Here is a 13,127-nt window from a genome sequence, read left to right on the forward strand (position 1 = left end):
CTGTCCATTTCCCTCCACAGATGCCGCATGACCTGCCGACTCCTCCAGCGGTTTTGCTCGTTGCCCTAGATTCCAGCACGTGAGGTAAAACTAGGCTCAGTGACTTCCACTGGGAAATGAAGCTGGCCATCCTTACGTGTTATGGGCCTGTGCGTGAACCCAGATCCTCAGCGTCTTAACTGCCCCTGAAACAGCCCCTGTATCCACACACAGTTCAAGGGCAATAAACAGACCCTTCAGTGACAAGACAAAATTAATAAATTCCCTTTCACTGACAAGCAGGTTTCCCTGCGGCAAGGTGGGAGACAACTCGTTTAATTTTTAACCTTAGTGACGAGCTTTAAATTGCCATTTCAGGCACACTAAACAAGGATTCACTGTGCACCTGTGAATGCCATTGTCTCATCTCTGCATTCATTACGGAAATCACACACTTCAGAATGGGCTGACCTTACGAAGAACCAACAGGCAGATTAATCAAGAGAGCCAGAGGCACAGTTAGGTATAGAGTTCCAGCGTTCGCTTCTGAAGGCAATGAGCATTCAGTCAAGATTACCAGCCACCTGGTAGGAATCATCTGGCGGGGAGGGTGAGGGCCGGGAGATGTAAAATGGGTCACCTAAGATCAGGTCCCTTCTCCCCTATAGGTGGAATACGTTACATCCGATAACTCCAGCCAGCATTCATGTTGGGAGCTGTTCTCGGTTTTAGCCGCTGCTCACTTGAGAGGCAGCTTTGCTGGTGGCGACTGAGCCCCTCTTTCAGTGGAAAGGCATCGGTATCCCGAGAAAGACGAAATCTGCAGATGCTGGAAGTCCAAAGCAACACCCACAGAACGCTGGAGGAGCTCAGCAGGCCAGGCGGCTCCTATGGGAGAGAGTAAGCAGCTGGCACCCCGATGAAGAGCCTCTGTCCGAAACATTGGCTGTGTACTCTTCTCCAGAGATGCTGCCGGGCCTGCTGAGTTCCTCCGGCACTTTGTGCGTGTTGATGAGTGTCCTGAGCTGCCTCAAGAGGTCCGGTTGGAAAGCAATGATAGACATTGAATTCAGGTCCCTGATTCTCTGCTGTAGGGGAGCGATGCAAACCTCTGGCCAAAACTGTGAGAACTGACAGGTTCGATCGATATTACTCAAAGACACATGCCTGCACGCATATGAACACACAGACAAGCATGGTTTTCCACTAACAATTTGATAATCAGACGTGTAGATCTCAATCCCATTCATAAGCCAGCGCGGGCAAGATTCCAGACAATGTAAGAGTTCACCATGCAATGAGCCCCTCTCCCTACGTCACAACTGGGTTTCTGTAATGATGACCCATCAACTGATCGGTAAGTGTATAAAAGCCAAGTTTCGTCACCGTGCGAGGACACACCCAAGTGACCAGCGCACTGATGATGTCTCCTCGCACGGTGACGAAACGTTTGCAAATGGATTGCCAACCCAACCATCAACCACCCGAGCTACACGTTTACCAAGTTACTTCCATAAACACAAACACACTGAATAAACCCATTTCCCTTCAGCTTTTGGCCATCCCTACCACGGTCTTCCCGGTTATGACGCGGACCCCGTGGTACACCTGCTGTGGTTCTGTGGCATGTGCTTCCACTTCCAAGTCTGATGGACCTAGGCCCAAGGCCCACTGTTGTCTCTAATATCCAGAGCAAGATACCCAAAGGTAGGCCACTGACACTACCTCAAGGAAACAGAGGGGGTTCTCCTTGGCACCCCATCTAACATTTAACCCTCAGTAATGCTTTATTTTGACTGTGGGAGCTTGCTGTGCACAAAGCGGTTGCTATGATTACAGTGGTCACTGCACCCATTTTTTGTAACCGGCTACGGGCCATCCCAAGGCGAGGAAGCTGTCCGGAGGCAGAAGCCGCCGCACGTCTCCCCCCCCACCCCACCCACCCCGTTAACGAGCTTGCTTCTACACCCACTGGCTCAACAGTTAACAATTAAGTGAGAGTGAACGGCAGACATCAACAGACCCAGCACGTTCCCACCCAATCCGGCTTGAAACAAGAAACACGACACCATCATCTGTCAGCTAGTGCAGCGCGGAATTCTCTTCTTTTGTTTCAAATCTCTGCTGCCTTCCAAAAAAAAATCAGTCTTGGGTTTTGTGGCGTTCTCCTGTCTGAGCTCTCCAGCTATCACCTGTCAAGGCTTCCCACCTCTGTTGGTTGGAAACTCTTGAGAATTTTAACTTGAATGCGTTAATGATTAATGATAGAGTGGCATAGCAGTGTAGCAGTTAGGATGACACTTCATGTGTCACAATCACCAATCAGGGCTCAGTTGTAGGAGCTTGTATGTTCCCTCTAGGACTCCATGGGTGCTCCACTTTCCTCCCATATTCCAGAGGCGTACGGATGAGGGTTAGGGATTGAGCTGTGGGAATGCTACGTTGGTGCTGGAATTGTAGCAACACTTATGAGCTTCTCCCAGCACAATCCTCAGAGTTGGTCGTTGACGCTAATGGCGCATTTCACTGTGTGCTTGGATGTGCGTGTAACAAATAAAGCTAATCTTAAACACACATAAAGCTCAGCAAAGTGAGGTCCGCTGCGTTGCTTCTTTATAGCCCTCACGCCGACTACTGCTCATGCTCCGATCATACTTGGTAAACATCCGCTATCGTCCTGTCACAGTTCAGCACCGGTGTCGGGAAGTACAGAGCACTGTGACCTGATGCTCCACAATCCTCAGCTCTCTTAGAACACAAGCAGAGCAAAGTCACTCTACTGAACTCCCCAGGGATCAGATAGTCATCTCCCACAGCGTGACTGGGACCCAGGACCCAGAAAGAAATAGAACAAGGGTGCAGCAAAAAAGTGGACAAAGGTTTAAGGTGCGATGGAAGAGGCTTAGTGGCGGATTTGGGAATATGTTTTTCACCCAAATGATAGATGGATCAGAGAATCTCACAATACTGAAGAATCTAGACAAATACTTGAATTTCCAGGGCAGAGCAGACTATAGGCCATGGGATTAGTATAAATGTGCATGGTTTTTACTTGTTTTATATAGAGATACAATGTGGAGTAGAGCCTTCCGTCCCTTCAGGTCACGGTGGCACCTAGCAACCCCCGACAACTCTACCATGGGACAATTTACAGTGACCAATTAACCTACCCAGTACGTCTTTGGTCTATGAGAGGAAACTTATGCACCCGGGGAAAACACATGCATTCAACTGGGAGGACAGGAAGAGATTTCTTACAGAGGACGCCAGAACTGAACCCCAAACTCCCACACCCCGACCTGTACTAGTGTTTTGCCAACAATGGTCAGGATGGGCTGAGAAGCCAATTTACCTGCAGTATGGCTCAATGAATCAATCCATGATCGGATGATTCCTATTGATACCTTTGATGCTTTTTGTCACTTACCTACACTGGGGTAACTTGCAGTGGCTATTCGATCCAGGGAGCACCCAGGAGAAACACATACAGTTGTAGGGAAGAGGAACTGACTCCGTACAGATAGTACTAGATGTCAGGATTGAACCTGCGACACTGGAGCTTCAAATTAGCAGCAGTAACAGCAGTACCACCAGTCCATCCTGGGATGAAGGAGCTGCCTCATCAGGAGCTAAATAACGCGAGGCTCCTTTATTAAAACACACAAGATTCCAAGGGAGAGAGCAGGTTGGAAGCTGAAAAAGAATGCTTTCACCTCATGGGTGAGTCTAAAACTTCGGGACGTAGATTCAGAATATGGGCTGCCCATTTTACAGCATGGAAACAGGCCCTTGGGCCCAAATGGTCCATGCTCAACAAAATGCCCAAACAAGTTGGTCCTAATCGCCCATGTTTGAGGAAGACTTTCTCCTCTCAAGGGGGAGTTCTTGGAATCCTGAACACCAGAGAGCTGTGGAGATGCAAGTCCCTGAATAACTTTATGGCTGATTTTTGGTTTGCAGTGGGACAGGGAGATCACCAACACTGAAGGGCCAAATGGCCTTCTCCTGACTTCCTTTCTTCTGCTCACAACAGCACAAGTGGGCTGACCCTGTTTTTCTTTCCGGAGCTGCTGCATTTTTTTGGTTTTTGGGGAAAAAAGATCTAGAACGTTCCCTGCAAACAAATGGGCTCTGCATGCAAAGTGTTACGGGAAACCATCCAATATCCCGGCAGGATTACAGAGAGCCCTGGAATCAGAGAGCACCGACAACCATTCAAGTGCAAACACGGCTCTGCCCTGAGTCATAAGTGCCAAGTTTAGCACTGTAGCTTGAAAACAAAAAGAAAAAAAAAGTCATTGTTGCTTCACTGACACACCTTTAGGGGCTGAGAATGAGATCAATTTTTAATCAATCACCTTGGAACAAAAGAGGCTGTTGTGTCAACAGGCTGCTCGCAGCAACAGTTGAGGGGCAACAGGGAGAGGAGAACGAGCACGACCCCGAGACGACGAGAAGCTCAAGAACTTCACTATCACCCCCCCCCCCTTTTAACTTGCATCCTCCCAGAGCTGCAACACCACTTCACAACTCGGTCAGATCCCCAGTAACGTTATTACTTAATACCTGAGGTTTTTTTTTAATAAGTACATCGAGGGGATGAAAATAGGTAGAGGGGAACACATTAAGAGACAAGGAAGAGTGAAACATCAAGGCGAATGCAGAGGGTAAGTGCCGGCTGCCTGTCTTTTGATCGCTGGTGGGATCGCTCTGCTGCCAGGGAAGGGAGACTGCGTGTCCTGCCACTGTGCCTGAAGAATGGTACCCAGGCACAGTGTTCTGTGTTTTCTGTGTTTTGGATATGGTTATGGATAAGGACTTTTTCAGTCTTATAGTTTTTTATATTTTGTGTTTTTCTTTCTTATATCTCTCTCTCATTGTGTGTGTATGTGCGTAATGTGCCTTTTCCATTTTTGTTTGGTTTTTGTTGTGTGGGCAGGGGCGGGTGGGTTGATGATCATCCTTTCTTGGTTTCATGGCTATCTGGAGAAGGAGAATCTCAGAGTTGTGTACTTTGGTAATAAATGGACCTTTCAGCCTTTGAAAAGAGAGTTGGCAGAGGGATTGGAATTGGTATTAAGGACCCTCACTTGTCACTTCTCAGTACTAGCATGAGGAAGGAGGTCTGAAGACCTACACAACATATTAGGAACAGTCCTTCCCCTGTCAGTCCGTGAACTCTATCTCACTATTCCTCTTTTGCAATATATATTTTTTAAACATTGTAACTTATAGTAATTTTGTATGTCTTGCACTGTGTAGTTGTCACATAACATATTTCACGACATATATCAATGATAATAAACCTGAATCTGATTCTGTTATTGTCACTTGTACTGAGGTATAGTGTAAAATTTGTCTTGAATAGTTTTCGAGCAAATTAATTCATTACACACTGCACTGAAGTAGAACAGGGTAAAACAATAACAGAATAAAGTGTAGAGATCATAATGAGGTAGACTGCGAGGACAAGAGTCTAGCTTATTATACTAGGAAACAATTCAATGGCCTGATCAGAATGGGGTAGAAGCTGTCCTTGAGTCCTGGTGCTGTTGTGCTTTCAGGCTTTCTGCCTGATGGGAGAGGGGAGAAGAGATAATGTCTTTGGCGGGGGGGGGGGTCTTTGATTAAGCTGGCAGTGAGAAGTACAGACAGAATCCATAGAGGGGAAGTTGGTTTTCGTCAAGTGCTGAGCCGTGTCTACAACTCTCTGCAACTTCTGGTGGTCAGGAGCAGAGCAGCTGCCAAACCGAGCTGTGACGCACCCTGATAGGTGCTCTCTAAGGTGCATCTATAAAAACTGGTGAGGGTCGATGAAGTGTTGGGGGTGGGGGGAGACAGGGAGAAAGGTAGAGTGATGGAAAACAGTGATAGGTGAGAGGGAGAGAGGGGAGGGAGGAGGAGGGAGAGAGGGAGAGTGTGTGTGTGTGGGATATGAGAGCGAAGTAAGAACAGAAAATGCAGGTAACACTCAGTAGGTCAGACTGCACCTGTGGGAAGAAAAATTGGGTTAATTTTTTGGGTCGAAGACCCCTCATCAGAACTGGGAGGGAGATAAAAGGTGGGGGAGGGGAGGTGAAACTGACTCCAGCAGGTTGAAGATCAAAGATTGAAGTCAGGGTGTCTGGAAGTCAGAGGTGCAACGTACACAAGTCTGGGCCAGTGAATGAAAGTTGGAGGTCTAGAGGCAGCCTGCCCCAGAAGCGTATCTGTGTGTGAAGGTGGGAGAGAGGATAGGGGCTAGCATTATTGTAGTTGCTTGTGTGGTTCTGCTGAACATTGTGGGTATTGTGGGTACCCAATTTCCCTCGGGATCAATAAAGTATGTCTGTCTGTCTATGCTACATTGGTGGCAGAATGGTTGATGGCACTAGCGGGCTGCCCCCAGCCCTCCTTGGGTGGCGTTGGCAGTTTCAATGCTCAAGTGATAAATGAATGAATCTGAATCTGTAATACCAGGGTGATTTGTACTTCTGCGTATGGGCTATACCGTAGCCTATGCTGTAACGAGCATGTGTTGGTGTGTGCCAAAACGCTAGTTGGTGGTAAATTCATAGTACACTAGAATGGAAGAGGTGCAAGCCATTTGCAGCTTCACCTGGAAAGACTGGACGGTGGGAGTGGAAAAACTGTAATGTAAAGTGTTGCACTGCGTTTGGGGAGGGGCTGTGATGAAGAGAGAGGCTGATGGGAATGGGAGAATGAGTCGTGAAGAGAATGGTCCCTGTGAAATGCTGAAAGAGGAAGATGATCTCTGAGAGGGGAGTGAGAGAGGGCAATTGGCCTGCACTAATCCTCTAACCTTGCATTCTCTTTGGAAGAGGTAGGGCATAAGCCTGCTGTGTTGCAAGAGTCTAGGCTCTTCGTCAGAGATCCAGGACTGCGAGAAGCTGGATGCTACCTGTGCCAACTTACCCCGTCCCTGCCAACTTGCCCAACTAATGCCGTGACATCAGCCACTCACTTGCTTCCTTCTTGCTCTTTTCATCTGACTCGTTCCTTTCATCATCATCCGTCTCTACATCATCGTCATCATCCTCGTCCTCATCATCCTCTTCCACCGAATACACAGCATCTGTTGGAGAGACAAGAACTGTGTCAGGGACCGGAGGTGAAAGGGGTCGCAAGCAGCACCCAGCTCCCTGCCCTGAGCCCAACCAAAGCAGAACCACATGCATCAACATTACATATACACACTGACAGGCCATTTGTATTAGGGACAAGAGGGTGTGAGTGTGTGCACAAAGTGAGTAAGTGTGCAAAGCCAGTGTGTGTTCAGTGTAATGACCAAGTTCCTGGTTTACAGGTGTCTATAAGCCAATTTTGCCTGTAGATCAGAAGGTACTCCAAAATCTCTGGGTATGGTAACCATACCTCCACAATACTGCAATGAGCTGCACCAGAAGCACAAGGGTGTTAAGGAGGGACAATGACTACAAGAAGCGAGAGAGAGAAAGAGGGAGAAAGTGTTAGAGAGAAAAAACTAGTTTTGTTGTTCGTAGCAATGTAAGTTTGCATATACATCAGACTCTTGAACTTGATATTGTGGAAGGTCATTCATATAAAGGGGTGTTTATAAGACAAGTCTTCACAACCTGGGGATGGCCTGCACTGGTGAAACAGTCAGGGTGTGTGACACCTTGTTGTCTACCTGCATTGGGGCCAGTCTGGTTCAGCATTCCATCCAAGTGAGGATGGTTTGGTTCAGCCTCTGGATTTTAGTTAGGCAGATGACTGAGATCGCTGTACTTATGGGTTAGGGATAACCCTGTCTCCTCATGCTCAGTTTAGGAACAACTGGTGGTTTGGACTCTAAACTCTCTACACCAGGGGTTCCCAACCTTTTTTATGCCATGGAGTCTTACTATTAACCGAGGAGGTCCACGGAAGCGTGGGTGAGCTTCGCCAGAGTGGCTCCTGGCGAAGCCTCCAGTACGTGGGGAACTCAGCCATTCCAAGGCAGTGTTCCCCTGAACAAAGGAAGTGAAGGGTGACTCCACTGACAGGAAGAAGCAAGGGTGACCGGCCAGGGAGTGCAGATCGAGAGACAGACACTGAAAATGAGGCTGAGGTCTTTCAGAAGGGAGGTTCTGAAAGAGTCAAGGTGGGGGTGGGAAGTAGAGTGGGGAACTGTCTCTCACAGCCGATGGTCAGCACAGGTTCAACTGCTGGTGTGAAAATTGAGATTGTTTTCCAGAGAGAGTGGCCACAAAGCGGAACAACTGGGTAGGTGGGGTTAGTAAGGGCTGGCACAATAGTCTCCCACTGTCCTTAAATAAGGCAGCAGTACCCACCGCTGGAAGACATGGCTTTCTGGTCAATGTCATCCAGTGAGGAGGCTCCCACCAGAGACTGACTACTAGTCCCAGGGAGCAGCGCCGATACCCAGGCATGGGGGCTTGGTTGGGACATGGACCTGGACAACAACTCTTCAATGTAACCTGCCCTTTCTCGACAACTGAAGAGCAACACTTCAGACTCTCATCAGGATCCCACCAGATCCAAAGACCCCTAGGATCCCTGACACCGAACACTAGGAACCCAGAAACCAGGACCTCAGGACCAGAGATGCCAAGATGCGAGAATGCCAGGAACCCAAGCACAAGAAACTCAGGACGAGAGATGCCAGAATGCCAGGAACCCAAACACCAGGATGCCAGAGTGCAAGAAATCCAGGCCCCAGGACCTCAGGAGCAGAGACGGCAGAATGCCAGAAACCAGGACCTCAGGAACAGAGACGCTAAGACGCAAGAATGCCAGAACGCAAGGAATCTCAGAACATGGGAACCACTTGCCCTGTCCCAGCTGGGCTCTCACGTACCGGAGACGTTGACGGCAAAGTGCGAGGTCTCGCTGCCGGAGGGGCCGCTGGTGATGCAGGTGTAGCGGCCAGAGTCCTCGCGCACCGAGTCGGTGATCTGCAGGTACTCGGCCGTGATGTGGGTGCGGTTGTTAGTGGGCAGCTGCACCCCGTCCTTGGTCCAGGCGATGCTCTGGATGTCCTCCCGCAAGCGGCAGCGCAGCTCCAGGGAATCCCCCAGGTGCGTGGAGTAAGGCTCTACTTCCCCGCTCTGCTTCAGAGACACTGTGGAGCCAGGGGAGAGGCAGTTAGCACAGGGCACACCCGTCCCCTCCCTAACGCAGCGGGTAAAGCCGCTGTCTCACAGTTCCAGAGACCTGGGTTCAATCCCGACCCTGGGCGCTGTCTGTGTGGAGTTTGCACGTCACCCCCCCCCCCCACCTCGCTGAAACCACATGGGTGCCACTGCCCCCGCCCCATAAGCTCGTTTCCCCTCTCATTTCAGAAACACAAGGGCTGGCAGCTTCACTCAATCTTCATGCCTGCAAGAAAATGAATCTCAAGGTAGTTATGATGCTTAGCAGAATAATGAATTTACTTTGAACTTTGAGCAGAAGGCTGTGAATTTTCCCAGCATGTGGTATGACCTGGAGGTGGGGGGGGGGGGGGGGTGGAGAATGAAATGCGTTTTGTGTAGCTACAGTCTGTGGGAGGAAGCAGCGTCTGTGGAGGGAGGAAAGGAACTGTTGAAATCTCAGGTTGGGACACTGTGTGTGCATGAGTGATGGGGGTGTGTGTGTGGGAGAGAGTGGGGGGGAGGGAGCACCATGGAAAGCATTCTATCTGGATGTGTTTATTTTTCGTACGGCAACGGTGCTGCCGTGACCAGAGGAAACCGCGGGGAGTTCTGCACACAGCCCAGCACATCATGAAAGCAGCCATCCCTCTCTGGACCCATCTACACTTCATTGAATTCAGTGATCAAAAACCCACCTGACTTGGACATTCCCCATTCTCCCCTCTCCTATCTGGCAGAAGGGGCAAAGGGCAGAAAACTCGTACCATTGGGCTCAGGAATAGCTTTTAAACCGCTGCTGTAAATGGCTCCCTAATGCAATAAGACAGACTCTTGACTCCACAATTTACCTCATTATGATGTTACACCTCATGATTCACCTGCACTGCACTTTCTTTGTAGCTGTTACCCTTTATTCTGCATTGTTTACCCTTGATTTACCGCAATGCACTGTGTAATGGTTTGACCTGTATGCAAGACAAGCTTTTTACTACACCTCAGTACACGTGACAATAATAAACCAATTCCAATTGAGTGGGGGGTGGTGGGGAAGAATATAGACCAGAGGGATGGCTGATGTACCTGGCCTGAACACACTGCGGGGCTGTAGTGACTGCACTCACTCACGTAACAAAGTGACCAAACTGCTTGCTCCCAACAATAAAGGCATTGAAGAACCTGCCCTCCCCCACCCTATTCTCTTCCAGGGGCTCTCGGCTGGGGAGCTGCTGAAGGCATTTCCTGACCTGAGGTGCACATGCCAGTGGCTCTCTCAATCCCACGACAGGAAGTGTGCTGCCGATTCAATGCGGCATGCAGTCCTTGTACAAATAGGCTCTGCGTGAAACAGCAGGTCGCGGCCAGCTTCCATACAAACCACAGTGTCTGACTCATTTAATTAAGGTAAAGTGGCTCTCTCTCTCTAATTCTCTTCACTCTATCACCATTCTTCTTCTCTTTCCTCTTTTAATGTCTCTTTATCTCCTCCGTCCAACTCTTCTTCTCCTTTTTCTCTTCACTTTTCCTCTTTTTTCTCTTCCCTCCCTCTCTGCCATCCATCTTTTCTGCCACCTCTAGCCAGAAGAACTTCATGTACCCTCCCCGACTCCTGTCCCAGTGATCACAGGTCACTGGAGGTAGCGACTGCTGGCAGGCGGAGATGGGTCCTCCATCATGCTTGGGCTTTCGAGTTTTTGGGCTTGGGAGAATCGTCAAGACACCCACACATTGGTAGCTGGTGGGCTCTCTCCTCCTGTGGAGCCGCAAAACCTGCCCACAGCTAGTCCTACTAGCAGCCCGAGGTACAGGACAGGAAGACACACCCCAGAACCACGAGGGGTCTCAGCCACCGAACGCACAGTGGAAGAAACATCACGAAAGTGAGAAGAGGGGCTGGGGGGATTTGTGGAGCAGCAGAGATGGAAAGGTGGAGATCACAGAGGATCAAATGGCTTTGAGAATCTTCAACTCGGAGGCCACTCGTCCCACCTTGTCCTTGCCAGACATAAACAGATGCTTGCTGGGATTTTGGAGAGCTGGAGATTTCCAGGGTCTGGAATCCGGTAAATTAGGGAATGCCGAGGATGGAGGGGCTGGCTAGGGGATCGAGTCTGGGCAGGAGCACCTGAATAATGCTGCTGAAACCCAACCGACAATGTGTAACCTGGCGATGGGAAGGCCATCTGAAGGACAGGCATTTTGGTAACTGATACACTTTAATCACAGGCCATGGACCCCTCTCAACTCAGTAAGAGGGCAGGCAAACAAGCACGATCAGTAAAGCAGTTTCAAGTATTTGTACAAATGATGAGGCTAACACATGAACTGCTCCCAGGATCTCACCGTGTATGGTATCCCCTCGAGTACCTACTCGTACCGTGCCAAGTCTGTCTTATGTTTGTGCCTCACGTATCTATAGAGAAGGCACCTGCCTTCTGAGTTCCATCAGCAAATGGGAACAGACCAGCCAGACACTTGATGGAGACACCAGTATCTCTGCTTCCTCTCAGCAGGACTGGGCACCTGAGAGGAAGGATGTACCTGTGTCTTGGGTCAGAGAACCCTGTACTAACTCCTCGCCCACTACTTTGGTGCTTTGTTTGGTCCAGTTGGAAAAACGCATCCTCCCCAAGTTACAACGGGGTTCCACTCCTCTGAGCTGTATGTGACCTGGACAGACTGCAGGTCAGAAACGCCACCGCGAATCGAGCGCCCAGCAGGCAGACGATGACTGCAGACCTGCAGCACTTCCTGCCCTCTCCCAAGCGCTCAGCCGCAAGTCAGGAAGTCCAATTTCAAACCAGAGTGCGCTCAGGTTGACACCTGGGGCTGCCAGAGAGCCACCTTGTCAGAGGCACTGTCTCTAGGGTAACACACTAACTGATCAAATTGGTTTATTACTGCCGTGTGTGCTTTGCATATCTTCAATTTCATTACAACACAGCAGTGAATGAAGCACAAGGGAAAATAGTAACAATGTGGAATAACATGTTACAGTTAGAGAGGAACTGCAGTGCAGGTAGACAATACGGTGCAAGGCCATAACGAGGTAGATTGTGAGGCCAATCTTATCATAGTAGGAATCTGCTGAATGGTCTCATTACAGTGAGTTAGAAACTGGTAGTATCTTGTGCCCGTTGGGAGGGAGGAAATAATGTCCGGGGTTTGATTATGCTGGCTACTTCACCAGAGCTGTGAGAAGTGTAGACAGAGTCCACGGAGCGGATTCTGGTTTCTGTGGTGTGATCAGATATGTCCGTAACTCTCTGTACTTTCCTGTGGTCTCAGTTAGGAAGTCTGTTTCTGTACAAAGCTGCCGTGCCTGGCGCAGAAGGAAGAATCTGTCACTCCTCTTGGGACACTGATAGCCCATTACTTGACAAAGTGATGGGCAGTCACTCACACAATGGTTAACTGGCAGAAGACCATTTGGCCCATACTGTGCATGCTGGCTCTCTACCAGACCAACTCAAGTTTCACCCCCTGACCCCGCTCAGTAGCCTTGAAATTTCTTTCCTCCCTTGAGGGCAACATTAATTGCTTCATTCAGTTGCAACACACAAGATTGTGGAGGAGCTCAGAAGGTCAAGCAATAGCTATGGAAAGAGACAAGCAGTCAACATCCTTTATCCGCAGTCTCGTGTCCCCATGTGTCGTTCAGTAATCCTACATTAATCCCTTCTTATTTTTAATCCCCCCCCCAACCCCTGCACTCACATTTTCTTTAATGAATACACAAGACAGAGAGGAGGCCAATTTCTTTCTCACAGAGTGGTCAAATTGTTGGAACTCCCCTCCCCAAAGAGGAGTGGGAGCAGAGGTTTGAATGTTAAGGCAGAGAGAGATAGATTATAGATAAGCAAGGTCACCAGGGTAGACAGGAACACGGAGAAAGTGACGTTATATTCAGATCAGCAGGGAAGTTAAGTGGAGGGGTAACGCAGCTTCTAACCCAGAGCTCGCTCAGCAGAAGACAAGCCCCATTGTGTTCGACTGCAGACTGCCGCAACACCCAGGGACTTGGTCTAGATTTATTTTGTGTGATTGTATTTT

At 49.2% G+C, this 13,127-nt stretch overlaps 1 protein-coding gene across 8 annotated transcripts in view; it reads right to left on the bottom strand.

The window, feature by feature from the left end:
* Positions 1-13,127, bottom strand: part of LOC140734219 (fibroblast growth factor receptor 1-like) — a 188,477-nt gene that overhangs the window by 54,502 nt on the left and 120,848 nt on the right. For 7 of the 8 annotated variants that reach the window (XM_073057905.1, XM_073057946.1, XM_073057937.1 and 4 more), the window contains 2 exons: positions 8,801-9,064; positions 6,944-7,054 (listed from right to left, as the gene is read on the bottom strand). In XM_073057905.1, the coding sequence (XP_072914006.1) occupies positions 6,944-7,054; positions 8,801-9,064 (375 nt within the window). The remainder of the gene's footprint in view (positions 1-6,943; positions 7,055-8,800; positions 9,065-13,127) is intronic. The other variant, XM_073057965.1, reaches the window with a different exon arrangement.

This window comes from Hemitrygon akajei, chromosome 1 (assembly GCF_048418815.1).
Source record: "Hemitrygon akajei chromosome 1, sHemAka1.3, whole genome shotgun sequence".
NCBI lineage: Eukaryota > Metazoa > Chordata > Chondrichthyes > Myliobatiformes > Dasyatidae > Hemitrygon > Hemitrygon akajei.